A 27,015-nucleotide genomic window follows, 5' to 3' on the forward strand; every position below is an offset into this window, starting at 1 on the left:
ATTAAATTGAATTCCTAGATGTTCCTATTTTCAGTCCTTAATATTACCTTTTACAAATTTTCATGACAGTTACTTAATTCAAAATGTAGACTGAAATATCCTATCATACTTAATAGTCAGTCCTGCAGTTCATTGAGAAATAGCTCTAAAGCCTTAAACAACACCTTTATTTAGTGTTTTTAAAAAAGTGTCATAAGGAGTTAATAGGACACAGCTGTACTGGCTCTTTCTAATAAGCAGCTTCTGTCGCTTTGGTCACCACAGGTGTCTCTGTAACCTGCAAACTCTTATTACTAGTGTATCAAAGTTGTGCTACTTAACAGACTTCTTTAGTAAAACATAACAAAGCAATTACATGGCTGTTGATTGCCAGTCATAAAAAAAAAACCCTCAAACACTGTTTTTCAAAAGAAACTACACTGCAATTTTTTGTCATTGTAAAATAAAAGGAACTAAGGAATTAAATGGAGGATAGAACAAAATAACAGCAGGTAGCCCACTGAACTTAGCCACTACAGATGGTTTAGAAATAGTGTTTCTTTCTCCATCAAGTTGTGGATAAAAGGAAAGGAGGAGATTCCTCACTGCCAGTGAATGGCAAAAGATTTAGCCAAGTCTCCAGTCTCTGTATTTTGCCTCATGAAAGACCTTAGATGTGGCATTTTTATCTGTTTTTGGCACTGCTTTTCATCACCTTTAACTGAGTGTGAATAATAACCTGATTTAATTTAAACAAATACAGGTGCTAAAGATTCTTTATGTATAACAGGGAACATTTCCAAGGCAAAACGAAGTCATCTCATGAAATTTCCTAACCATTTGCTTAAAGAAATGAAGTATTAGATTATGAAATAGCTTCAACATTATTTTGCCTCACATTTAAGGAAAGAATCATGTTCTTTTCTGATTCAGATTAAATAAAACAAAGTTTGAATGATGATCAAAAATTCAGTGAGCCATAAAATAACAAAAAGACAAATCAGATGGTTTCTAATTGTTCTATAATCGTTTAAATTAGGTAACTAAAATATGCTTGCCTTGAAATGAATTAATTTAATCTCCCTGTTCATAAACCAGTAGCCTGCGATTATGATTGTGTTAACACACCCAAAGTAGCATCATGGGATGTTACGGCCACATGTGTAATTAAACATGATGAAATATATTTCAGGTGGGAAACTGAAATAGGCAAAATAATGAAGAATTGTTAATCACTTGCAGATACTATGATTAACAAACTAAGTAAACTCATCCTGACAACTAGGAAAGGAATTTTTTTTTCCCTATTGAGAATATGGATGTATTGTTGGCTGTGTGCAAAAGAATGTGTGCAATAAAGCGATTACATCAATTAGCATATGCTAGAGTTAAGCTATTACCAACTCCACTGGACTTGTGCAGAAAGTCCTGCCTTCTTCACTGAAGTTATTAAAAAATAAACTTACTACTAGGATTATATATTAGACTTGTTTTGCCTTTTCTGAACATCATTAAAAACACCAGGTTTCTCTAAAAGTTCAAAAACATTAGAAATGTCTGTTGCACTGCAAAAATAAGATGAGAAATGCATTTTTGTTTTCAGGTTATTCTTGAATTTAAAAAGTTTTTATAAGTTAAGGCATATTTTCACAATTGCAAATAACTGCATGCATTAGCTGCAACGAGCAGCTTTTGTCTAATGAAATGCAATGGTAGAGAGTTTAATGCTGAGGACGAGAAATGTTTATGATGATGACAAACACAATGATTTTTTTTTAATAGAAGCCCAACTTACAGCTTGTGAACAACAGTATTACCTTGCTCTGTTGGAGTCCTTTGTTAGATCCCAAGCCCAGGTTATAAAATTTTGACTCAGATAAGAAACAATGGATTCAGCACAAAGCATTTGTGAGCAGAACACGTTGGTTAACACACTTTCATCATGGTGGAGGTAGATAGCAAGAAGCTTTCTCTGAAAAGGGGAGAAAAATCTGATCAATTAAAATATCCACTAATGTAAGATTTCTTGAATTTTAGAGAGGCATAATTAGTCTATATGAACAGCAAAGACAAAAATTAAATGCTACTCCCTAAAAGAGTACTGTACATTTTGGAGTTCCTAAAGCATCTAAAATATCAAAAAATTTTACTTCCTTACACTTTAAAAAGGCTGGGATGATTATATCTAATTTTGCAGACTGCTATTGCAGATTTCTGTTGACATGTGCAAGCCTATCTCAAATGAAGTTGCAAAAGAATTGTATTTTGCTTAAAGGAAATGGATTTACTATTCTTTTCATTTAATAGATATATGTAAAGAGAAATATTAACTTTGAACTGTTCAACAACACAGAGAAAAAATATTCTTTAAAACAGAATGACAAAATTCCTCTTACATATTTTTTATGGTTTTAATCGGAACAATGGATAGTCTCCTCCATTTGAAAGGAAAAGGTCTGAAATGAAGTTTTCTTTTTGTTCTATAGATAATTTTAAAGTCCTTAATATATTCTCATATTAAGCCCTTATTTATCAGCATGTAACATATAATTGCCATTTGAAGAGACAGAAAAATACTCAGTTCACATGCATTCTTTCTAGTTTATATTTCAGAAAATGTCCACTGTGGCTTTTCATATAGAAAATTAATTCTTTTCCTTTTGCCATAATAAAAGTTGCTTTCAATAAATGACATTTGGTCTCTTAAATGTGTCTTCTGTCATAGTTAGATACTCAGTGCAATAATTAAAACTAAAAACTGAAATTGAACAAGGTAATAAGTATAATAAAAACAATGGGTATAAGTAGCCATTGATGGTTTGCAACATGTTAGCTTCACCAACCATGACTATATAATGATTAAAGAGCTTAAATTGTTGACTAACTTCTTGGTACTACCTCAAAGAAGAGCTGAGTTTAACAATACTCACAATTACCAGGGAAAGGAAAGATAAAATTTTATGGTAAAGACAACATACAAACCAATCTTTGAAATTCTGTCAAAGGAAAATTTCAAGGAAGCTTAGTATCTTTCCCTTCATGTTAAGTAAGAATGTGATGACAGCAAATGAAAATTTGCTGTGTGGGATTCTGAACAAAAGAAGGAAACTTACAGAAAAATATAAGGCTAATGCTGATGAAAGGCTAATGAAATCTGATGTTAGGAATTATCTAGATAAAGAATCCAAATAATAGTAATAGTAATCATCATTAAAATTACTTTCTTCAAAGGTAAATTTCGTAATAGATGAGGGTAGCCACAGTTAGGTAGATTAAGATTCTAAAAGCATCTACTATGAATAGGAGACACTGTTACTTTCACAACCATTATCTACTTTAATTTCCAGAATAAATCTTTAAAATAGCATCCTTAACCCCATTAGCATATGAGGAAACTGAGGTTTAGAAAGCAGACTTGTCCCAAATGTCACAGCTAGTTAGTAAGTAATACAATGAGGATTGGCTCCCAGATTGTCTAACTCCAAGTCCAAGTAAGTGTTTTTTTCTCGATACTACAGTGGTAGCAGGGAAATCAACCACACTGTAGTCAAGGCTTATGGAAGCACTCATATAACATGAAGATGCCAGACTGCTTTGGACTGAGACTCAGAGACAGCTCGTAATGGGAATAAGGGCAGGACTCCTGGGTATAAGTAGCTCAGCTGATCCCACCCTGCTTCTATGTGTTAATTCATTTATTCATTCATTCAACAAGCATTTGTTGAAATACTCTTTGTGTCAGGCTCAGCAGGAAGCAGTGGCAATAAAATGGTGAACAAGAAAGACTCAAGGTTTCTTCATCTATGTTGATGTCTGCAGAGAACAGTATCAGGCTTCTAGGAAGTTTGTAATCAGATACATTGTTAGAGAGATACTTATCTAGTAAATTCCTACTCATTCTATAAGGCTCAAAACAAATGCCTCTATGAAACCTTTCGTGATTCCCTCAGGCAGAGTTAAGAGGTTGCTTTCCTGGGCCTCTATCTCTTTCCATTAGTATTGTAACTGTTTACCAGTTTCCCCTCTAGACTAAATTTCTCAAGAGAGAGAATGAGGTCTCTTTCAGTCTTCTTTGCATCTTTAAACTAGCATGGGTCCCAGCCTGTTTGATGAAAGAAACAAGAACACTGATACAAGCCACAGCCCCTTGGCAAAAAAGATACCCAATAGCAGTGGCAATGCAAAATCAGTTTTAGTAAATGAATCAAGAATTCTGATGCTTTAGGGAAAGTAACGTGAACCTGGCACCATTAACAAATTCAGAGCTCTTCTTCTTAGGAGCTCTCTAACTGAATAGACAGAGGGATGTCAACCTCTAATTCAGCTTGATCGTATCTCAGCAACTACATTTAATGAGACACTGGGAACAAGAGAGCTGTCCACTTTTAAATCAGCATATTTCTAACCAAACAATGGCAATGGCTAAATCTTTAAAATGCCTATTTCTCTCAAGAACACTGCAATGGAACATTTAGACTTTGGGAAAGAGATTAGTGATTTACATTGCTATCTCACTGATTTAATTTAAATGCTCTTCCAAACCAAACACACATGTGCCTAAGAGGCTACTAAGAAACCCAACATGCAGAGTTCCCTATAAGTGCAGCCGACAGTGTTGACTGAAACTAAACTTGGAAATCCAGGGCACTAATGCACAATATCAAGCAATAAAACAGCATCTCTTTGGCAATATTTAATTTAAAAAAGAAGAAAGAGGCAGGCGAAGATCAGGCACTGTCTGTTTTGGAGGATCAACCATTCTGCATTTCAAAGCATTGGTCCCTGCAATATCCAGGTTACTGTGCTAGAATCTCGACTATTATATCGCAGTTGTGAGAGGGAGGGCAAAGATGTGTTTACTCAGTGATTAGGCCCTTAGAATAAGCCTCTAGCTCCTAGAGAGACAGCTCACCACTTATTCATTTGGGCCAATTCACAAAGCCTAGGAAGATTAAACATCCATGCTGAGAAGACAAGCGAATGCAGACGGTGAAAAAGAAATAAAAATTCTTTAAAAACTCTGAGATGACTTCATTATTTTTCCACAAGGAAACTTTAGGAAAGTGTTTAGTTAGAGAAAAACCCACATTGACCTCTCTCTAAACCCTTAATCTTTCCTTTGTGGTGGCACTGCTTTGTGGTAAGCGACTGGCTCGCCTCGCCCCTCTTTTCACTGGAAGCTGAGAGAAAAAAGACTCTGGAGAAACAGTTTTCGTTCCAGGGACACAAACCCCTGACACTGTTAAACATGAGATGCCAGGAAAACACACTTAAAAAAAAAAAATTCCCACTTTAAGCTCTAGACTGAATGTGAGAAAGGAGATGATAAAAAGAGTATAACAAGAGGATCTTCAGGCTGTGGGTACCCCAAAGTAGCTTTCAAAAGGAAAACTAATAATTTTAAAATAATCTTTTCTCTGACAAAAAATTTTCTGCTGCTTTGTAACAATAAATAAGCAAAATAAAAAGACTCAATAGTATGGAAGTGCTAGTAAATTTAGGCTATATAAATCTGATTAAATTACAGTCACAGATAAATGGACTCCAGACTCAGATTTCTGATTATCTTACTGAGCTCAATTAAGCACAGGCCAAAAAAGTGAGAACTGGGTTAAGCATATCAACCAATCTGGAAGAGTTGAAATGGCAAACTAATCAGAAAACTGCTTTCGTGAAGAAAAGCAGTACCACAGAAAACGAGTAAGAAAATGTTTTGATTTCTATTACTATAACCAGTTTTTCCTTTGGCCCATTAATAATTTAGTTCAATAACATTTAAAGAGTACCTATGTATTAGGGATTGAGACTATAATAAAGATGAATGAAACAGTTCCCTTACCCTCAAAAAGTTGTGGGCAAGAATGTGCAGAGGCAAACGTTTAATTGTAGTACCATGTAACAAATGATAATATTGGGGAATTAAAAAGAATATATTTTATTTGTCCTTTCTAATTTGGCAGAGAGGGTCTAAGTCTGGCGGACCACAAAGGCAAACAACCAAGCTACATTCTTCTGATTCCCTCTCTGTAATCTAAGTTTTAGTAACACAGTGCAAAAGGAAGTCTCCAAGCTTTAAAGTAACAGAGAGCTCTGTTCTAAATCCAGTTCTGCCATTTAGCAGCTGTGTGACCATGGGGCAAATGGGTTGTTGTAAGCATCGCAGATAATGTAGGTTAAATACCTATTTACAAGGCCTGGCCCATAGTAGGTGCTGAATGAAAGGTAGCTGTTAGGATGAAGATTCCTGAACTATCCATGCAAAATAAAGGGGTTTGAAAGCAATTTCAAGAGAAATAATGGCCATGAAAATGTATTAAAGATTAAGCAGCTCCTTCATTTTTCCTACTGGCAATAGTGTCTGGGATGCTTATTGTGTCTCTGAGTTCGGTGCCTCACTAATCTTCACATTCAAATCCAGGAGCTAAGGTGCTAAGTTGATGCTTAAGAAATGCCCAGCTGACAGCAACCAATGTGACTTGGCCTTGAGCTACAGTAGCTATTGTATTTAGACTCTTAGTGTCACAGAACCATAGAATATTAGAGCTGGAAGAAATGCACTGTGTCTCAAAATAAGCCAGGCAGAGAGCAGATACTAAGGAAATATTTGCTGATCAACTAAAAAGAAAGGGTTGCATTTTGAGTACCAGAATATCCATAATCTGCATGTTCAACGCTTTTAAAGTTGATATGACAATTTCTGGGAATGGTACAATGTAGTTCATAGTTTTTTTCAGTGTTTAAAATTATAGTATAAAATAATTTCCTTTGTGTAAATTGGACCTGACTTGCTTCCTCTCCTTCCCATTTCTGTTCTCCTTTCCCCTCATCATTATCACCACCATAGTAATCAGAATCATTATCACTATCACTTTTTGTTTTTAAGTTTGGAGATGGCTCATTGATACAAACAATGGATACAATGATACAATAAACACCTATTTATTCTTCACCTAGATTTACCAATCATTAGCATTTTGCCGTATTTGCTTTATCATTCTTTTAATACTTCCCTGAAACATGTGAATGTTTGCAGACACCATGACACTTCTACCCTAAAGAAATCTGTCTTGAGAATAATACATTCCCTTACATAATCATCATATTTATATCACACCTAAGACATTTAATATTGTTACAATATCATCTAATATACAGTCCATATTCAAATTTCCCCCAAGTACTCCCACATGTCCTTTGTAGCCGTTTTATTTATTGTTTTAAATCCAGCATCTAATTTGGATCATTCCAGTACTTGCCAACTTCTACAATACTATTCTTGTATATGGATGTTCACAGGTACCGCACAGCATACAATCACGACTCAAGATAAGTGCAATGTGAGAACAGAAGCAGGAGAGTAGGAAGCCACACTATCTGGGTTCAAATTCCTGCTTTGCCATTGCCCAGCTATGTGACCTTGGGAAAGTCACTACATTTTTTTGTGCTTGGGTGGCATACAGTTCTGAAGGTTAGAAGTCTGTTAAAACTCTTTTCTAGATGGGAGTAGTGAGGAAGTAAGGCTGGCAAATTAGTAGTAATGAGCAGTAATAGAGGAAGTCCTGGGGTCTAGGCATGAACATCAGATTGGCTGCTTTTTTATGAAGATGATACTTTAAAAAAATTGTTTTTAATAGAGATGGGGTCTCACTATGTTGCCCAAGCTGGTCTCAAACTCCTGGGCTCAAGTGATCCTCCTGACCTGGCCTCCCAAAGTGCTGGGATTACACACCCGGCCTGCGAAGGTGATACTTGAGCTGAATTTTAAAAGTAGGACATCAATGCTATAAGTAGAAACAAACAAACCACAGTAAAAGCAGGAGAGAGTGACTTCTCTGTGACTGAAGCTGAATTTTTCTTTTTCTTTTTTTTTTTTTTTTTTTGAGACAGAGTCTTGCTCTGTTGCCCAGGCTGATGGTGCCATCTCAGCTCACTGCAAACTCTGCCTCCCCGGTTCAAGCTATTCTCCTGCCTCAGCCTCCTGAGTAGCTGAGATTGCAGGCACCTGCCACCATGCCCGGCTACTTTTGTGTTTTTAGTAGAGATGGGGTTTCACCATGTTGGCCAGGCTGGTCTTGAACCCCTGACCTCAGGTGATCTGCCCGCTTTGGCCTCCCAAAGTGCTGAGATTACAGGCGTGAGCCACTGTGCCTGGCCTGAAGCAGAATTTTAAATATACGTGACAGTGAGAAAAAGAAGAGTAAAAAGGATAAAAAACAAAGGAAAAGTTTGGGAAACGCCCAGCAATGTCAATGGCCCCATCTGTTCAAAGAACTCCAAGCTAGTTATCTTTAAAGAGTAAAACACCAGAGTGCAGGTTGTATTGTGAAAAGAATCACAAAGCTTAGCCCTGTTTAGCTCCTGAATATGATTTCAGAGACCAACAGGTATCAACCAAATTGGAGAGGTTCCAAAAAGAAACAGTCAGCTACTGAAGATGAGGAGATGCCAGGATGGTGTCTTTGTCCCCTCACTTTTTGAAGCAGATGTTGGGATAGCATTCCGAAATCTTGATGACACAGATATCTGAATCTTGTATAGGGAGCACTGTCACATGGAAGTCAGAGGGTTAAAAAAAAAACAAAAAACAAAACAAAACAAAAAACCAAAGCCTTCCCTAGGTGCAGTGGCTCACGCCTGTAATCTCAGCACTTTGGGAGGCCAAGGCAGCTGGATCACCTGAGGTCAGGAGTTCAAGACCAGCCTGGCCAACGTGGCGAAACCCCATCTCTACTAAAAATACAAAAAATTAGCTGGGTGTGGTGGGGTGCGCCTGTAATCCCAGCTACTTGGGAGGCTGAGGTAGAATTGCTTGAAACTGGGAGGCAGAGGTTGCAGTGAGCTGAAATTGTGCCATTACACTCCATCCTGGGCGACGGGGCGAGACTGTCTAAAAAAGGAAAAGCCTAAAGTAAAATCAAACTCTCAAAATAAGCTGACAGATGTTCATTGGGTATAGATCTTTACCAGTTTTCATTGCTTAGACTGTAATACTCAGGTAATATAATATATTTGAGGAAGGCCACCATGTGGCTAAAGTTTTTATGAATAAGGACACGAGAAGCTGAAATGATTGGCCCTTACAGCAAATTATAGAGAAGCAGGCATACTCTTTGGGGAGGCTGGAAGAGGGACGGGGTAGGCAAGGAAGTACACAGTGTCAGGCCAACTCTCATTGGTTTTCCAGGTAAACATTTAGACACAGTACTAAGGACTTTGGTATAGTAGTCTCTTAAAAGTGCAGGAAGGATTTTTCTAACCCTTTACTATTCTCTATGGGGACGGATAACACTACTCCTAGTCAGCAATAGGCCTGTTAAACAAGCATGACAACAGGAGTGCGAATGTCAAGTGTACTCCTCTCCCCCACTTTTAGGACACTGAGGAAGAGAACAAGAACCCATAGCCTACTTATATCTACTTCCACATTCCAAAAGGTGACAGACTGTAGCAGTAAAGACTTGAAGATAAATTAATAATTTTTCATTAAAAATATATTAATAATGCATTCTTACTGAAAATCATAAGAATTACAATGATTTATGGGTATACATGTTCAGTAGCTTTTTAATACCATCAAATATTGTCTAACAAACAGATTTCTAAGTAGAATATTACATATTATAAAAACAAGCTGTGTTTAAGCATATAGAGTTGTATTAACTCTTTTTTCTTTTTCTTTTCTTTTTTTTTTTTTTTGAGATGGGTCTCGCTCTGTCACCCAGGCTGGAGTGCAGTGGCATGATCTCGGCTCACTGCAAGCTCCGCCTCCCGGGTTCACGCCATTCTCCTGTCTCAGCCTCCTGAGTAGCTGGGACTATAGGCACTCGCCACCACGCCCGGCTAATTTTTTATATTTTCAATAGAGACGGGTTTTCACCATGTTAGCCAGGATGATCTTGATCTCTTGACCTGGTGATCCACCCGCCTCGGCCTCCCAAAGTGCTGGGATTACAGGCGTGAGCCACTGCGCCCGGCCAAATGGCAGTGTATTTCTAAACTAGTAAGTTTTGAACTAATTTAAGAAATAATTTTAATATGGGCACTAAAGATTATTGCAATTTTAATTAGGCAGATCTGATAATTGGGGAATTAAAGGCAAATTCTAAATGGTACTAACAAATATACTATTTAGTAGAAACATCCAATTACAGAACAGCAGGTTTGGTATGGTTGTATTTATATAAACTATACCAGCTTTTTGACTGATATACATGTTTATAGATTTTTTTTAAAATCACATTTAGACAGTAAAAGCATTTAACAAATAGTGGTTATTTTCAGGTTTGGAATTATGTGGTGTCATTTTCTACTTAAAATGCATCTGTATTTTCATTCTCTTACAGCAAATACAGTATTTGTATAATTCAAATATATTTTTCTAAAAAAAAATTAGTTTTCTAAGTCTTATTTCACACATGTGCAGGATGCTGTCCCAGCTGTCATACAAAATTACTATAAAAGACATTGTTCTGACTTTGAGGAATTTAAATGGAAAAAACAACACAGACAAGATAAGCAGACTGGGCATGTTTTCCAGAGCACAAAGAAGTTTGTTTGCCTGGTTTTCTGGATATTGTGTGGTGAGCTAGAAACTTACCAACTACAGCTGTGGCCTCAAATTTGTATAGAACTTATTTTTCTTAAAAGACAATGATCAATGATGGCATTTAGATTTCTTTCAACATGAAGCAGTAGAAACAGCATGACTTTAAAATGGGCTGATTTAAAAAATAATAATAAAATTTGATAACTAAGAGCACTGTTAAACGTGAACTACTAATTTTAGTGGTAGAAATGCTCATGGGGTTCTCAAAATTCCTTTCTGAAACTGTTCCTAGAACTAGTTCATAATTGAATGAGAAAATCAGTTTTCTTATTTTACAAACATTTCTCAAATTTGTCCAAAACTGCTTAATGGCACTATCTATCTTATCCACAGTGCTGGGTGCACTTATGGGTAGCATCCCACTTAAGTCTCAAAACAATCTGTATAAAGTAAATACTATCATCATCATCATGTTTCTTCCATATTAGACACAGGCTCATTACTCATTTAGGGCCACAGAGCTACTAAGTGGGAAATCAGCAATTGAGTACTGATTCCCTTAATTTATGTATAATATTTGGAAAAAGCACTAGTGTGAAGTCAGATCTTTGGAGCTGTAATGAAATTACTAATATCAAAGCTCAGACTCCCAAAGGGATGCTTGGGAAAGGAACAATCCTTCACATGGGAGATAAGCCCTGCCATTGAGATTTTTATTACTGTTGATTTTTAGTTACTATAAATGTCTAATGATTCTCTAGGGTACTTTTGGTGGTGTAGAAGAAGAGAATTCAGGGACAGTAGGCATGAGAGGTGGGGAGGCTCCAAGGAAAAAAAAGACTCATCTCTGCACCGCCCCCCTCCCCCCAGCCCCTGCACCAAGATAGGGTCTTGTTCTGTTGCCCAGGCTAGAGTGCAGTGGCACGAACATGGCTCACTACAGGCTGGAACTTCTGGGCTCAAGTGATGCTCCTGATTCAGCCTCTTGAGTAACTGGGACCACAGGCACATGCCACCGCACCTGGTTAATTGTTTTTGTTTGTTTGTTTTTCTTTTTTTTTGTAGAGATGGTGATCTCACCATGTTGCCCAGTCTGTTCTAGAACTCCTGGGATTAAACGATCCTCTCACCTTGGCCCCTCAAAGTGTTGGGATTACAGGTGTAAGTCACCATGCCCAGCCTAAAAACAGATTTTAAATGTCAGCTAATGCCAGGACATCACAGGCCCCTTCATGCCTTGGCCCCCACTGATTTTATCAGCATCATGCCTAGCAATGCAACTCTGTCCTGCATTTTTTTGCTCCAGTAATACCAAACTGGTTGTCGTTTCCTCACTTTAATCTTCCATTGCCTTTACTTTTGTTCTTCCTTCTGTTTAGAATTCTGTTATTTGCCTAAGTTTTTCTCATCATTTAAGATTCAGGTCAGAAATCTCTAGAAATCTTCCCCCTAGGCCGGGCGCAGTAGCTCATGCCTGTAATCCCAGCACTCTGGGAGGCTGAGGTGGGTGGATCACCTGAGGTCAGGAGTTCCAAGACCAGCCTGGCCAACATGGTGAAACCCCATCTCTACTAAAAACACAAAAATTAGCAGGGTGTGGTGGCACACACCTGTAGTCCCAGCTACTCAGGAGGTTGAGGCAGGAGAATCGCTTGAACTCAGGAGGTGGAGTTTGCAGTGAGCCGAGATGGCGCCACTGCATTCCAAACCGGGTGACAGAGTGAGACTCCATCTGGAAAAGAAAAGAAAAAAGAAAAGAAAGAAAAGAAAAGAAAAGAAAAGAAAAAGAAAAGAGAAAAGAAAAGAAATCTTCCCCCTGAACTTCTAAGGTAGTTGAAGGTACCTCTTCTCTTTGCTTCTATGGTATACTATACTGTATGGATCTGTTTATATTGTTTTATTTACCTCATTAGACTGAGCAAAAGCAGGAAACCTGTATTTCTCAGATCCTTAGAGAGCATGTGATAAACATTTATAGCCCTCAACTTGATGAGTGTCCTTCATAGTTAAGGGCAAGGAAGGAAGTCATAAAACTGATCAGCACATTATCAGAAGTCAATACTTTGTCATGATATACTTAAAAGAAACATGAAAACTTAGAATAACTACTTTATCAAAGTTGGAAGCTCTGCTTCGTACAGTACTGTAAATTCCTCAAGAAAAAAGGCAAAGAGAACTATGAGTACTCTCACCACCAAGTGCTCTCAAATGAAATCAGTTTGAAGCAGTTTTCATTAAGATGGATTGAACATGGCATCGTGAGAAACACTTTATCAAATGTAGTGTTTTACTTAGTGATTAACTATATACCAGTTGATGAAGCTCCCCAAATCCTTTGTAATCCCACCACTCCAATAAACATTTAATGAGTATATAAGTTCAAAAAGCCTAGCAAAGGATTTAAACCTTCAATTTTGTTTTTATTTACTCTTGGAACTCAATTTCTCACTTCAAGTGAAGAATGCTGGTGTTTGAGGCTCATCTGTTGCCCTGGTAAAATTAATGTGCCTCCCACAGTTTAAATTAAACATGTGATATTTAAGATGAAGAAAATTTAGTAAGAGTGCCACAGTATCCGTCACATTTGCCTTAAAATGTTTGAACATGACAAACCGTTTTCTGAAAAATGATTCATTCAAAAGTTTTAAAAAATAATCTTGAGCAAAATCTGTTTTAACTCTGAAGTGTGAAATATGAAAAGGAGAGATGAAGTTTGGTCATTAAATCCTGCAGTACAGCAGTTAGCAATGAAAACTCAAGTGTGATGGGATAGTGTAAACCATATTTACCTGTCATGGGACATGTGAGCTCTTACTTGGTCCCTACTACTTACTATCAGTGTGTTGTAGGCAAGTCATGTAGCTTTTCTGGACTTTCTCATCTCTAAAATGGGAATATGAGGATTATATATCCCTATTTCACTGTTTGGTTGTGGAGTTCAAATGAGATATGTAGAGGAACATGTTTTATAAACCACAGAGCATCATTGAATTCTGAAGTAACACTACAATTACTATACTTACACAATTAAAAGAAGATGTATACAATCTGCTTGATGACTTCAATAAATGAACCTGTTTAGATTTAATTTTGAATAATTTATCTCTCATGGAGTTAAACTTTACTCAAGTTTATAGAAATGTAATAAACTGTACATAAACTGTTGATCCGTAACTTGGAAAAGAGAAATGAGGAAAAAAAAAAAGCCCTGGACAAAGGAATAAAGATAAAGACATTTTTATCAGTCCAGAGAGGTCAGTGGATTTTGGTTACAAATCTAATATGAAGCAAAATATTTAATTACATGAACCAATAATTTTTGATCTGCTAAAACACCTAGACACTAAGAAAAGCAAACAATCAATTGTTTCATTAGAAATATCCAGGAGTTAATAAACAAGAGCTTATACTCCTCAGAGGATTATCAGTCTGAATAAATCCAAATGCCAATTTACTGTACAAGACACTTAGTAAAAGTTCTTTTGTCTATGATATACTGTATTTTTAAGTGTAAGTTATCTGCATTTAAAGCTAAAATGTGTGAGGTATACATAGTATATCTTACAGAAGCTTTGGAAATGGGTTTTTAAAAATATCTATACCTATTTTGGGAGCTACAATTTAAGTTGTAAAAGGCTGTGACATTTTCTGGTTACTTCGACTACTGGTAAGCAGAGAAAGATATATCTTAAATGCACTATTGTCAAAGAATAAGTTGAAAAATACATTATTTTAAAACTATAATTAGATATTCTTTCAAACATATTTATGTCTAACATGGCCATACAATGAAAGACTCCATAACCATTAAAAATCCTTTTAAAATAAAATATTCAGCATTATTTTACAAAGCATTCTTTTACAAAGCATTTCACCTAAATCTAACAAAGCTTTTAGACCTAATACCCATTTTTCAGGAAATCAGAAAAATAATATAACAAGGAAACAATCACACAAATCCAGAATTTGGAACCATCTACAAGTCATCCAGTCTGATTTCTTCACAAAGCAAATGCCAGAGGGAAAAAATGGGGAGAGATGGTGCTTGCTTAAAAGGTATTTAAGATATCTAATACTCAAATATAACTTGTGATCCTTGAGTGGATTGTCGTTCCAAAAAAACAGCTAAAAAGAAATTCTGGGGATGACTGGTGAAGTTTGCATATGCACTAGATAGTAGATAATATTAGGGAATTATTGTTAATTTTGTTATATGTGAAAATGGTATTGTGATTACGTAGGAGAATATCATTATTTTTGGAAAATGCATGCTGAAGTTTTTAGGGGTAAAGTATGACATCTATAATTTATTTTGAAATGGCTTAGCAAAAAATAATAAATATACAGGATACCCTAAATGTTTCTGGGCAGTTTAAGTTTCAATAACTTCAAAAGCTTAACTGCTATAAACTATTAAAAAATTATTTGAAGTTTTAATTATTTATATTTATTTTATACTTGTTTGTTTTTGTGAATTTTGAATAAATTTTTAATTTATTTTCTGTTCCAGTCAACATTTGTCATTTTTAATCAGAGAGGAACTGAAAAATTTATCATAAAAATTTATTCATCAAAATCACAAATCCAAATAAGTATAAAAATATAAATAAATTTCAAATGCTGCTCTTTTGTCAATCTGTAGCATTAATCCTTTTAAGTCATTAAGCCTTAAAACTCCATTAAGATTTTGAGATGCCTATATATGGAAGATACAAATATGGCAAAAGTTTCCTAATTATTAAATGTAGGTATAGGGGATTTGGCTATTTATTGTACTATAGTACTTTTTCTGTATTAAAATTTAAATAATTTTTTATAATAAAAAGTTAAAATACTATAAAAGAAGTTATAATTAAGAAAATGATCATATAATATTAAAAGGTAAAAAAAGCTGTTATTACAGGATTATAACATGACTAAATTTTATACTAAAAATCCATATATATGCTCACCTAAACATACAATAATATGCAAAGAGCATAACAAAGTTAACAGTTAATCTGTGTTAGAATACTTTCTCTTTGCTTTTCAGTATTTTCTTTTTTCCTTCTGAGAAAGAATATCACCTATTATCCAGGCTGGAGTGCAGTGGCATGATCTTGGCTCACTGCAACCTCCACCTCCTGGGCTCAAGCAATCCTCCTGCTTCAGCCCCCCAAGTAGCTGGGACTAGAGGCATGCGTCACCATGCCTGGCTAATTTTTGTATGATTTTTTGTAAAGATGGAGTTTCACCAGGTTGCTCAGGCTGATCTTGAACTCCTGAGCTCAAGTGATCCACTTGCTGTGGCTTCCCAAAGTGCTGGATTACAGGCATGAGCCATCATGTCCAGCCCAGTATTTTCCACAAACCTATATTTATGAACACCATAAACATATATTGCCATAAACATGCATTTCTTTAAAAATAGCCATTTTTATATAGATTTAACAGTTGAAAGATACTTGCTTAAAACAGCTTTTAAAAGGGCTATTCTGCTATTCTTAGGGTAAAGAAGTTTCTTACTCTAAATTCATTAGACTGTCAATTATAGCTCTAATTTGATTAATCATCTTGGAATTTGATTTTTAAAATTTATTTTTAAATGAATTTTTCTTTGTATCAGAATTTAACATAATCTGGAAAATAGAAATCTCAGAGGCATCCTTGCACTCTGTTCTCAAACTCCTTGCCCTCTTTAATTCCAATAGCTTTCCCCTCTACTCCATGTACACACTATTCCTTCCTTCTTCCCTTTCTTTATTCCTTGATTTATTAGACATTTACTGAATTTTTACTAAGTACAGGGACATAAAGGATAGTCCCTGCCAAAAGAAAATCAAAACTCCTAGGAAGACATATGTAGAATGGATAATTATAAAGACTGTGTTAAGTGTAACAATAAGAGATAAGCAGAGGGTTTTTCACTGGGAAGTGCTAAAGGGGTAGGTGCTGCCAATGTGAGAGAAGGGGAGGAGCTGGAAAAGGTAAGTTTCAGAGGAGGAGGAGGAGTCATCCAGGTAAAGAGCAGAATGAAAGGCATTTCTAGCAGTGGGGAAGCATGAAGAAAGAGTAAGATTATGGGGAAATACAAATGGTACACTATTGCCAGATTTATTAAGTGTGAGGCAGGGAATGGGAAGAGCTGAAGCTACATAGATAGGCAGGAGCCAGATTACTGATGTCTTGACTGCTACGACAACATACAAATAGTGATTCAAAATTTACCTTCTAAATTCTTGTTATGGGCTTCTTATTATAGACTTCAAGATCACAAAGTCCATTTCTATGTTTAAAACCTTTTTTTTGGGGGGGTGGGCAGGGGCCCAAAGTGACTTTTGGGGAAAAATATTGCAGTTGTTAGATATATATCACTACATAGAATAATCATTTTGGGAAAAGACTAAAGAACAAATCTATCAAGAACTAGTCATTTGCATAACTGAAAAGAATACAAATACGTAGCCTGGTCCCTTCTAAGCACATCCACCTTTTTTCCCATTAAAAAAAAACCCTATTTCAGTGCTTCACAAGGCCTTCTGCAAGAGCCAGCAGTACCCCTATCACATTAATGTCCCTTGGGAAATGGGTATCTTGGTGAAGACTAGGTTAGCAGATGAACCAGAAACAAATGAAGTCTCCAATCTCAAAATGAAAACAGAAAACAGTGCTTGCTTCAGCAGCATGTATACTAAAATTGGACTTATACAGAGATGATTAGCATGGCCCATGCACAATGATGACATACAAATTCGTAAAGAGTTCCATGTTTTTGGAAAAAAACAAAAACAGAAAACATTTAAGCATTGCCTCAGCCCTAGTGGTAAACCTGTGGGATGCACTTTTTAATCAGAAAAGGTCAAACTGTACTTACATCTCGGGCTTTCACATAGAAGGCCTCTTGAAAAGCAGCTTCTAATGAGCCAATAAAAAATACAGGATGGCAATCACCATATCTATAGGAAAAATTGACTCTATTAATTAGAATACATTTCAAATTCACTTCAAATTTCACAAGTCTAATCAATGACTTTTAAGTAAATGTTGGGGCTAACGTCTAGTGCATACTAAACATAAAAACATTTCTTTAAAAGCTTGGCAATGAGCTTTATTGGTTTTTAGAATTCTTCTTGGCCTATACTGATATACTAAAATACTGGAATTTTAAGTACACTTAGCAAATGAATTTAATAAGTGCTATAAAACCATGCCATTTATAAGAAGAAATTCCTGGTTACTCACTTTCATATGATTTTCCTAGTTACATTAGCGTTATTTTCCCACTTTAGTTCATTTATTCCAGAATTCCAATAGAGGGAAAAAACTGTTTCTTTTAAAAGTTTCCATATTATATTTCAACAGAAAATATCACTAAAACAATATCATTTACACCAAATTGGGGATTAAACATTAATTCTCTTAATATTTGAACACCTCAGCAGACTCTCAAATGCATATAAAACATTTTATATTTGACACTTAAGGAAGAAATGTAAAACAATTCCAAAAGAAAAAATTAAAGGAAAAAATTCACTTGGATTTAAAATGTTTAAAGTATTTTTAAATTTAATATTATTTTCAAGGATTTTCCATTTGACTGTCCTAAGATACACTAAAAATTATTATCCTATGTCCTAGTCCTTTGGGAATATAATAAAAATATTAAATTAGGATCCATTTATTGAACGTCCATAAAGATACAGAAATAAGTTGAATCTATCTCTGAAGTGGCATAAATGGTTTACTAGTTATTTATGTGTTTCACTATTAGGACTACATAAATTAACAAGTATATCCTTTGAATACTTTAAGGAGAAATTTTAAATAATCTATAATTAAAATTGCCCAAGAAAAATCACAGTAGCATAAAACAGCATCAATTTTATATAGTTAATATCCTAACCCTACCTTGAAGAAAACTCTGCTGTAAATTGTAATAAGGCATCTCCTTCATTTTCTGCGTTTTCTGGCACTAAAAAACAAACAAAAGAAAAAACAAAAACAAAAAAACAAAACAAATAGACACAAAAAACAAACCACATAACATCTAATCCCACATATAAGAAATATATTTAATCAATAAAGAGGAAATAAAATTAAATTTTAGCTTCTGTGATATATCTGAGGGGATAGTTTAACTCAACATATATTAGATCTCATCAAACCACAATCAAAAAGAATCTTAAAATAGTCCAAGCTCATAAATTTTGAAAAACCAACGGACACAATCTGCTAAGCATTTAAAATATGTGCCCAGTTGTCATTTAGGATTTCAATGTTTTCTTGAAATAGACATCTTGTGACTAAATTATATTAAATGGGTCTGATATTATTTTAAGGACTTCATTAATTGGGAAAATAACCAATTTTATGTAAACATCACATCTATTTCTGCCCACAGGAGTTCTCTAATTTCACAAAGTAAATAGGCCATTATTATTTTAGTGGTCATTTTGCACGCAGCATGTCTTGTTATTCTATAGTACGCGTCTTGTAAGTGGAAGTGAAAGAGATGGTACATTTAGTTTACTTTTTTCCTTCCAAAGATGGGTACCGTTGAATAGAAAAGTAACATTATTACTCTTAAAACTGATATCTCTAATAAGATGTGGGGAAACAAGTATCAGTCACAGAAAGTACACCTGCTTGTTAATCAGCCTCTAGGTTTAAAGAGAGACAGTCATAATTAATTATACATGTAAAACAAAAGTTACACTACCTTGCATTTTTAATGAATTTTCCTAATGCACTGAGAATTTTTGAGTTTAATAAAATCTAAATTCAAAAGGCTCTGGTTCTAACGAAGAATGCCTACTCTCTATTATCTTATCTCCTCAAACCTGGAGGTCAGTAAGAGATGTTTAAGTTTAATGTTCTTCATAAGTTTGTGTACTAGAAGAAAGAATTCTATTGCTGGACCCAAAGAGCTATTAATACTCACTCATTGGAGATTTTCTCAAGGCAGATGACGCCATGCCAAATACTTCTCCATCATCCACCCCAAATTCTGTAGCATCTTCAAAGTCATCTCCATCGCTATCACTAACCATATGAACATCGGTGCTTTGCTATTTAAGGAAAGTCCTGATTAGTTTCATATTGATTTTGGCCTATCAAATTCTAAGAATAAGTTACAATAATAACAACAGGACATAAGCGTTATAAAATTTTTATCAAATAAACTCATTTGCTAGAGTAAAGCTTACTATTTTTTCCTTTTAAGGCTTACATACTTTCTAAACTTTCTGTGATACCTGTAGACCAAAGGTCTCCAACCTTCGGGAAATGAAGAATGCTTACAAACTAAATAAAGACAGGGATTTTTGTCTGTTTTTTCCCCAGCATATAGTATACAAGTAAGTGCAAAACAAATGAGAAAATGGGTACAACTGGAGAAGTCAGAGACAAAGTAAGCTATGAATCTCTCAAAAAGCTCACACTAATTTCTATTTGGCAGGTAGAAGCAATGGCAGCATTTTCAAACTTTCCACTTCCTTACTGCAGTGGTTCTTAGGTTTCTCCTCGTGAAATATGGTACACTATCCTCACATTGTTATGAATAACATGAAATACACTATATATGAAAGCTCTTTGTAAACTGAAGATGAGATGTAATAATAATGTTTTTACATATGAGCTGTAATAATAATGTTTTAATTCAGTAAAAATTACTGAGAATTTACTACCTGCTGAGCACTGAGGAATATGCTCTGTTTATTTTGTTTTCAGCAACATCAATTGAAAAGGTATTAAAAACATCTGCTTCAAAGAACTAGGCTGTTATTCTCTAGGTTAGAATGTGATTCTGAAATACTGAGATGTAAAACTTTTGGACTGGGCTGTAAGTACTGCTGAATATTCATGCCTTAGGTAAGAAGACGGTCCAAGCAAGATATCTGGCTACATGCTTGTCTGTCCTATGTTCAATAAATAAAGTCTATAAATATTACTTAGTAAATAAAATTTCTATCTTTTAAAATGTGGCACTATGTACTTAAGTTATAAAATGGGGAAACTAATTGATCCCTCAGTCTATGTAGAATAACCTAACATAAATATTTTGCCAGAAAAGCATTAATAGAAACAAAATATAAGACTCATAATTAGCCTGGGCAACATGGCCAGATCTCATCTCTACATAAAAAAAAAAAAAAAGAAGAAAGTCTGGCATGATGGTGTGCCGCTGGTCCTAACTACTTGGGAGGCTGAGGCAGGAGGATCACTTGAGCCCACGAGGTCAAGGCTGCAGTGAGCCTTGTTTGCACCACTGCACTCTAGCCTGAGTAACAGAGTGAGACCCTGGCTCAAAAAAAAAAAAGACTCATAAAAATTTAGCTAGAGGGAATGTCAGAGGTCAGACAGTTGTTGAATCATAAGATTTTAAAGCTGGAAGGATCTTAAAAAGCTGTCATCGGCGGTTTTCTAACTTATTTTCATAGGGTTACCTCCCTCTCCTAGGCCCAAACAAAATCTTCCAATACAGAAAAGCAGGACTACTCTGGTTGATACAGGGAGAGGTCAATGGGGAGCTTAATGCTCTTGGAGTTGGCCTTTTCTTCCTTGTATCTGTTGACACCTGGGGTATAGCCAGAGGATCTCAGGACCCTGTGAAACACTTTTTAAAACTGCTGATCTAATGATTCTAAGAGTTCCAAATGAGGAAGTCAAGATATTTCTCATTTGACTTAGTGTCAAATGTCAGCATTTCCTCCTCAGGCATACCCAAGCATTAATGCAGAGAATCATAATCATAATATTTTCCCTCTCAACTTTAAGACAATCTTTCTAATGCTTTGAATAGATAAGACAATGAAGACACATTTGTTGGATGAATAAATAAATGGTCCTTCCCTTAAGCATTTACCTCCTATCTTAACTCTATTTCTCACAGAAACACTGGTTCTCCTCCCTTAATAGTTTGTTCGTAGATCTAAGATCTCCTCCAGGTTTAAGCTAGTCAACAGCTTAAAAATCCACAATGCCTTCTCATTTTAGAGCAGTGAAAGAGCCTCCTCCACAAAACAACACATTTACTAGGACAACAGTGCTTGAGTTCCCGCTGCGTTTCAGGTAGTCAAATATCTGGAGCATGAAGTTCCCTTTAAATTTGAGGCTTAGTCTTAAACAGGTAAAGGCTCAAGATTTACAAGATATACCACATGTTCTTTTACAGTGCCTAGCCAGGTTCACAGGCAAATGAAAAGAAACAAAAGACGAGTATGACAAATCTTCTCACATCCTCTATCAGGTAAGCTATCATCTCAGTCTTTGCTTAATCTTGCCTAGTACTCACCCCCTCCTTTGAGGCATCAGGTTAAGAACAAGGGGTGGGAGACACAGGGGAGAAAAAAGGGAATGTTCTATATATACTTCTTTCTATACTTACCCCTTTTACTTTACTGTCCCACATCTATCCTCTTTCTCCAAATCCCGTTCAATAAATTAGCTTCTTTTATAACAACAGGACCTTACTTCATAATAAGATAGTGATTTTAATATTCTCCATATGTCTCCATTATTCATTTTCCCTTCACAAAGTAGAGAATCCCCAAACCTCTTAAAATCCCAGAAAACAAAATCCTATAACCACAACATCTTCAAAGGGAGGTATCTAAAAAGCCAATTTTGTTGAAAAAAGTATATTTCAAATATGAATTATTGAAATATCTGCAAGAATGAACTACTTAATTATGTATAAGGAACTCCCAGTCTCTTCATATTTTCTTATCAGCCATCTAACAGGTTAGAAAAAGCTTTTTCTAAAAAATAAGATAAACAAACTTTTTTTCCATTAACGTTTGCTGATGAGAATAGATAATCTCTTGGTATCTGTCATGGCTGCCCTAAAATTCTTTAAATCCAGAAAAGGTATTTATTCATAATTTTAAAAACAGCTAAAAAATTAGTGATTATATTTTGGGCTGTTTATTGCATTCATTTATTACCTTTAACATTTAACAAACATTTACAAATCACTGTTAAGCGCTACGCTGTTTGGACCTGTGTGAAAGATACAGTATATCCTCTCTTAAGGAGCACCATATATTATACACAGAGCAATTAGTGCTATGACATGTAAATTCAGAAGAGAGGACCTAAATCATAGAGGGTAGGAATCAGGAAAAACTTCCTGGAGGAGATGATAACCAAACCATTTAAGGCAAACATTTAGAACTCATAACTGGCATTAAAGCAAGCTTGTAATTGACATAGATGTTCCTTTCAGCAACATTCATCAACTACCTATTATATCAAGGCACTATGTTAAAAACTAGGTACGTCAGCCAGGCATGATGGCTCATGCGTGTAATCCCAGCACTTTCAGAGGCTGAGGCAGGCGGATCACTTAAGCTCAGGAGTTCGAGACCAGCCTGGCCAACATGATGAAACCCCATCTCTACTAAAAACACAAAAATTAGCCTGGTGCGGTGGCAGACGCCTGTAATCCCAGCTACTTGGAAGGCTGAGGCAGGAGAATCGCTTGAACGTGGGAGATGGAAGTTGCAGTACGTGCCACTACATCCAGCTAATTTTTATACATTTTGTATAGATAGGGTCTCACTATTTGCCCAGGCTGAACGTGAACTTATTTTAAACTATTTGTCAGGCAATTCATGTATCTCTAATTCTTTAGGGTCAGTTACTAGAGTTTATTGTGTTCCTTTGGTGGTATCATCTTTCCCAAATTCCTTATGATCCTTGTATTCTTGCAAAGGTGTCTGTGCATTTGATGAAAAAGTTACCTCTTCTAGACTTTATGGGCTGCCATTAGTAAGGAGAGACCTTCACCTGTGGGTGTGGAGAGAGGGTAGGGAAGGAGAGAGGCACTCTGGGGCATGCTGTGGCACTGGGTCTAAGGGCACAAGATGCCAAGTGGTGTGTGTGTGTGGTGACTTGAGGTCTGGGGGGACACTGACTCTTGTCAGCTTAGACAGTTAAGAGTCTGTGACATTGGCACCTGTGTGATCCTTGATGGCAAAAGTTGTGGGAGGTCTGCAGAGGCTGCAAGGGCTACTGGAGTCCTCTGCTGTGCCTGTGTCCAGCAACAAAGGGCCATGGCTAGCAACAATGAAGGCCAGAGCCAGTGAAATGCACATCCTCTGGTGTAAAGGCTGGCTGCAGACATGCCTTTGGCAGCAGATCCAGATGTAGCCTCATGCACTGGGCTAAGTGCTGGAGACAGAAACAGGAGATGGGCAAGACTGTAAGAGCACATGTGGGATGGTCAGGGCTGGAAGCTTGCTTATGCTCAATTGCAGGCACCAGCTAGGGTTAGGTGACAAGAATTAGACTATCTGTGTATATGTGGGCTATCTGTGTATATGTGGGCAGCTGCAGGGCCATCTGTGATTGCAAGCACAGTGGTAGGGGCAGGAGCCAAGGGGCAAGATGACCTACTTATACACATAAAACTGTGGCAGCCAGGGCGGGCAGCATGCAGTAGCCTAGCTGCTGGGGTAAGCCTCAGGTACATGTAGTGGTGGGTTTGAAGCCTGTGATGAATGGTCACAGAGCTGTTTTCAGGCACACATGCAGTAGCTGTGTTTGTGTCCCTGGGCCAAAGAACCCATGGAGGCAGCAGCTGGGGTGGCTCTGGGGAGGAGGAATTTCAGGTGCTTATGCACCTGAAAAATACGAAGTCTGCTGAGGAGGGATTCTAGACCCAAGCAGGAGTAGCTCAGGTGACTCCAGGTAGGGGGGAGGGAGAGGAGTGGTAGGTCACACACCCAGAGACGGTCAAGGCTGCTGGGCTGTGGTCCCAGGCCAGAACAACTACAGCAGTAGCAGTCTTGCAGCTCGGTCTTTGCCCATTTTTTAACTGGGTTGTTATATTACTTAGTTTTAGGAGTTCTCTATATTTTATAGACATTGATCCCATATCAGATGTATGATTTGCAAATACTTTCTCCCATTCTGTGGGTTGCCTTTTTACCTCCATTGCTAGTGTTTTTTGATGCACAAAACTTTTTAATTTTCACAAAGTCCGATTTTTCTATTTTTTCTTTTGTTACCTGTACCATTAGTGTCACACCAAGACATCATTGCCAAATCCAATGTCATAAAACTTTTGCCCTATGTTTTCTTTTAACAGTTGTATTGTTTTAGATCTTACAGTTAGGTCTTTCATATATTTTGAGTTTATTTTTGCATATGATATTAGGTAAGGGTCCAACTTCATTCTTTCGCATGTAGATACCCAGTTTTCCCAGTACCATTTGATGAAAAAACTCCCCTTTCTCCATTGAATGGGATTAGTGACCTTGTCAAAAACCATTTTATCGTAATATGCTGGCATGCTGGGGCTCTCTGTTATATTCCATTGGTCTATATGTTAGTCTTTATACTAGCACTGCACTGCTTAGATTACTGTATCTTTTTACTAAACATTGAAATCAGGAAGAGTGAGTCCTCCAGCTTTGTTCTTTTTCAGGATTGTTTTTGGCTATTCAAGGTCCCTTGAAATTCCATATGAATTTTGGGTAAGTTTTTCTATTTCTGCAAAAAACCACCATTGGAATTTTGATAGGGATTTCTGTAGACTGCTTTCGGCACTATGGACATTTGAACAATATTAAGCCTTCCAACCCATGTACATGAAATGTGTTTCATTTATATCTTCTTTAATTTTTCAGCAATGTTTGGTAGCTTTCATAGTACAAGTCTTCCGCTTCTTTTATTAGTTAATTCCTAAGTATTATTCTGTTTGATGCTTTGTCATTGGAATTGTTTTTCTAATTTTCTGTTCAGCTTGTTGACTGTTGGTTTATAGAAATACAAGTGATTTTTGTGTGTTGACTTTGTATCTCGGTATTTTGCTGAATTCATTTTTTAGTTCCAATAGTTTTTAAAAAATGTAATCTTTGGAGCTGTCTACATATAAAATCATCATCAGTGAACAGAGATTATTTTAATTCTTCCTTTTATTTCTTTTTCTTGCCTAATTGTCCTGGCCAGAACTTCCAGTACTATGTCAAATAGAAATGGTGAAAGGGGTCATTCTTGGCCAGGTGCTGTGGCTCACACCTGTAATCCCAGCACTTTGGGAGGCTGAGGTGGATGGATCACCTGAGGTCAGGAGTTCGAGACCAGCCTGACCAATATGGTGAAACCCTGTCTCTACTAAAATTACAAAAATCAGCTGGGTGTGGTGTTGTACTCCTGTAGTCCCAGCTACTCGGGAGGCTGAGGCAGGAGAATCACTTGAACCCAGAAGGGGGAGGTTGCAGTGAGCCAAGATCGTGCCACTGTACTCCAGCCTGGGCAACAGAGCGAGATTCTGTCTCACAAAAAAAAAAAAAAAAAAAAGGAAAGGGGTCACTCTTATCTTGTTCCTGATTTTAGAGAAAAAGTTTTCAGTCTTTCACCCTTCAGTATGATGCTTGCTGTGAGTTTTTCATATATGTCTTTCATTATGCTGAAGTAGTTTTCTTCTATTTCTAGTTTTACCATTAAAGGGTGTTGAATGTTGTCAAATGCAGACGATGACGTGTTTTTTTCCTTCATTCTGTAAATGTGCTGTATTACATTGAGGATTCCATTATCTCTTGCTTGCACTAGTACAACAGATTCATACCTGATTTCTCTGTCTTCTGTCTTGTTTCCCTTAAATCTAGCCTGTGTACAGCAGAGTGCTCTTCACTAAACTGTGTATTTGTGGGGAGATATCACTCCCCACTTAACAGTCTTTTACCGCTGGCCAAGTGCAGGGGCTCATGCCTGCAATCCCAGCACTTTGGAAGGCCGTGGCAGGTGGATCACTTGAGGTCAGGAGTTACCAGCCTGGCCAACACGGCGAAACCCTGTCCAACTAAAAATACAAAAATTTCACCGGGCATGTTGGTAGGTGCCTATAATCCCAGTTACTCAGGAGGCTGAGGCACGAGAATAGCTTGCACCCGAGAGGTGAAGGTTGCAGTGAGCCGAGATCGCACCACTGAACTCCAGCCTGGGCAACAGAGCGAGACTCCATCTCAGAAAAAAAAAAAGGGCTTTTACTGCTTTCTACAGTTCCAAATTCTCAATGTGTCATACAAGACTTACTCACTTTCACCTCATCTCTTATCTTCCTTTTCCCCCGACTTTCTTCTGCACTAACAGCAACCTATACTTATCTCTTCTCATTTGCTACATCAAATCATGCTTTTTTCTCTCAATGGAATGAATGGAATATGATTCCTTTGATTCTTTATTTGGCTGTGACTCATTCTTTATAATCCAATTTGGATGTCACCTCCTCTAGTCTTTTTTTCTTTTATTTTCTTTATTTAAAAAATATTCATTTACAAATAACTATTCTGTGTCTGTTACATGCCAGGCACTATGCTAGGTGTTAGGGCTACAGAGGGGAGAAAGGCAAACAAAGTTCTTGCCTGCAAACCTTCTTGAAAGTTACAACCCACCCCCATTATCTATGCTCCCCTAGCATCTCATGCTTGCCTCAATTTTCTCATTAATCATATAATATAAAATTATCAATTTACATTCATTTGACTAGTACATAGTGAGCATTC

General features: G+C 36.6%; 1 protein-coding gene and 1 non-coding gene across 5 annotated transcripts in view; one reads left to right on the forward strand and one right to left on the reverse strand.

The window, feature by feature from the left end:
• FAF1 (Fas associated factor 1) overlaps positions 1 to 27,015 on the reverse strand; it is a 523,525-nt gene that overhangs the window by 134,521 nt on the left and 361,989 nt on the right. For all 4 annotated transcript variants that reach the window (XR_009214639.1, XR_009214638.1, XM_032160807.2 and 1 more), the window contains exons 10-13: positions 19,446 to 19,572; positions 18,413 to 18,476; positions 17,379 to 17,460; positions 1,797 to 1,951 (exon numbers count right to left, since the gene is read on the reverse strand). Coding sequence is in view for 2 of the 4 variants with exons in the window: in XM_032160807.2 (XP_032016698.1) it covers positions 1,797 to 1,951; positions 17,379 to 17,460; positions 18,413 to 18,476; positions 19,446 to 19,572 (428 nt within the window). In the remaining 2 variants the exon portion in view is untranslated. The remainder of the gene's footprint in view (positions 1 to 1,796; positions 1,952 to 17,378; positions 17,461 to 18,412; positions 18,477 to 19,445; positions 19,573 to 27,015) is intronic.
• Positions 17,172 to 17,278, forward strand: LOC116473929 (U6 spliceosomal RNA). Its single transcript, XR_004249491.1, has one exon. It is a non-coding gene; the product is annotated as a U6 spliceosomal RNA (small nuclear RNA).

The sequence above is a fragment of the Hylobates moloch genome, unplaced genomic scaffold, assembly GCF_009828535.3.
Source record: "Hylobates moloch isolate HMO894 unplaced genomic scaffold, HMol_V3 SCAFFOLD_8, whole genome shotgun sequence".
NCBI classification, from domain to species: domain Eukaryota; kingdom Metazoa; phylum Chordata; class Mammalia; order Primates; family Hylobatidae; genus Hylobates; species Hylobates moloch.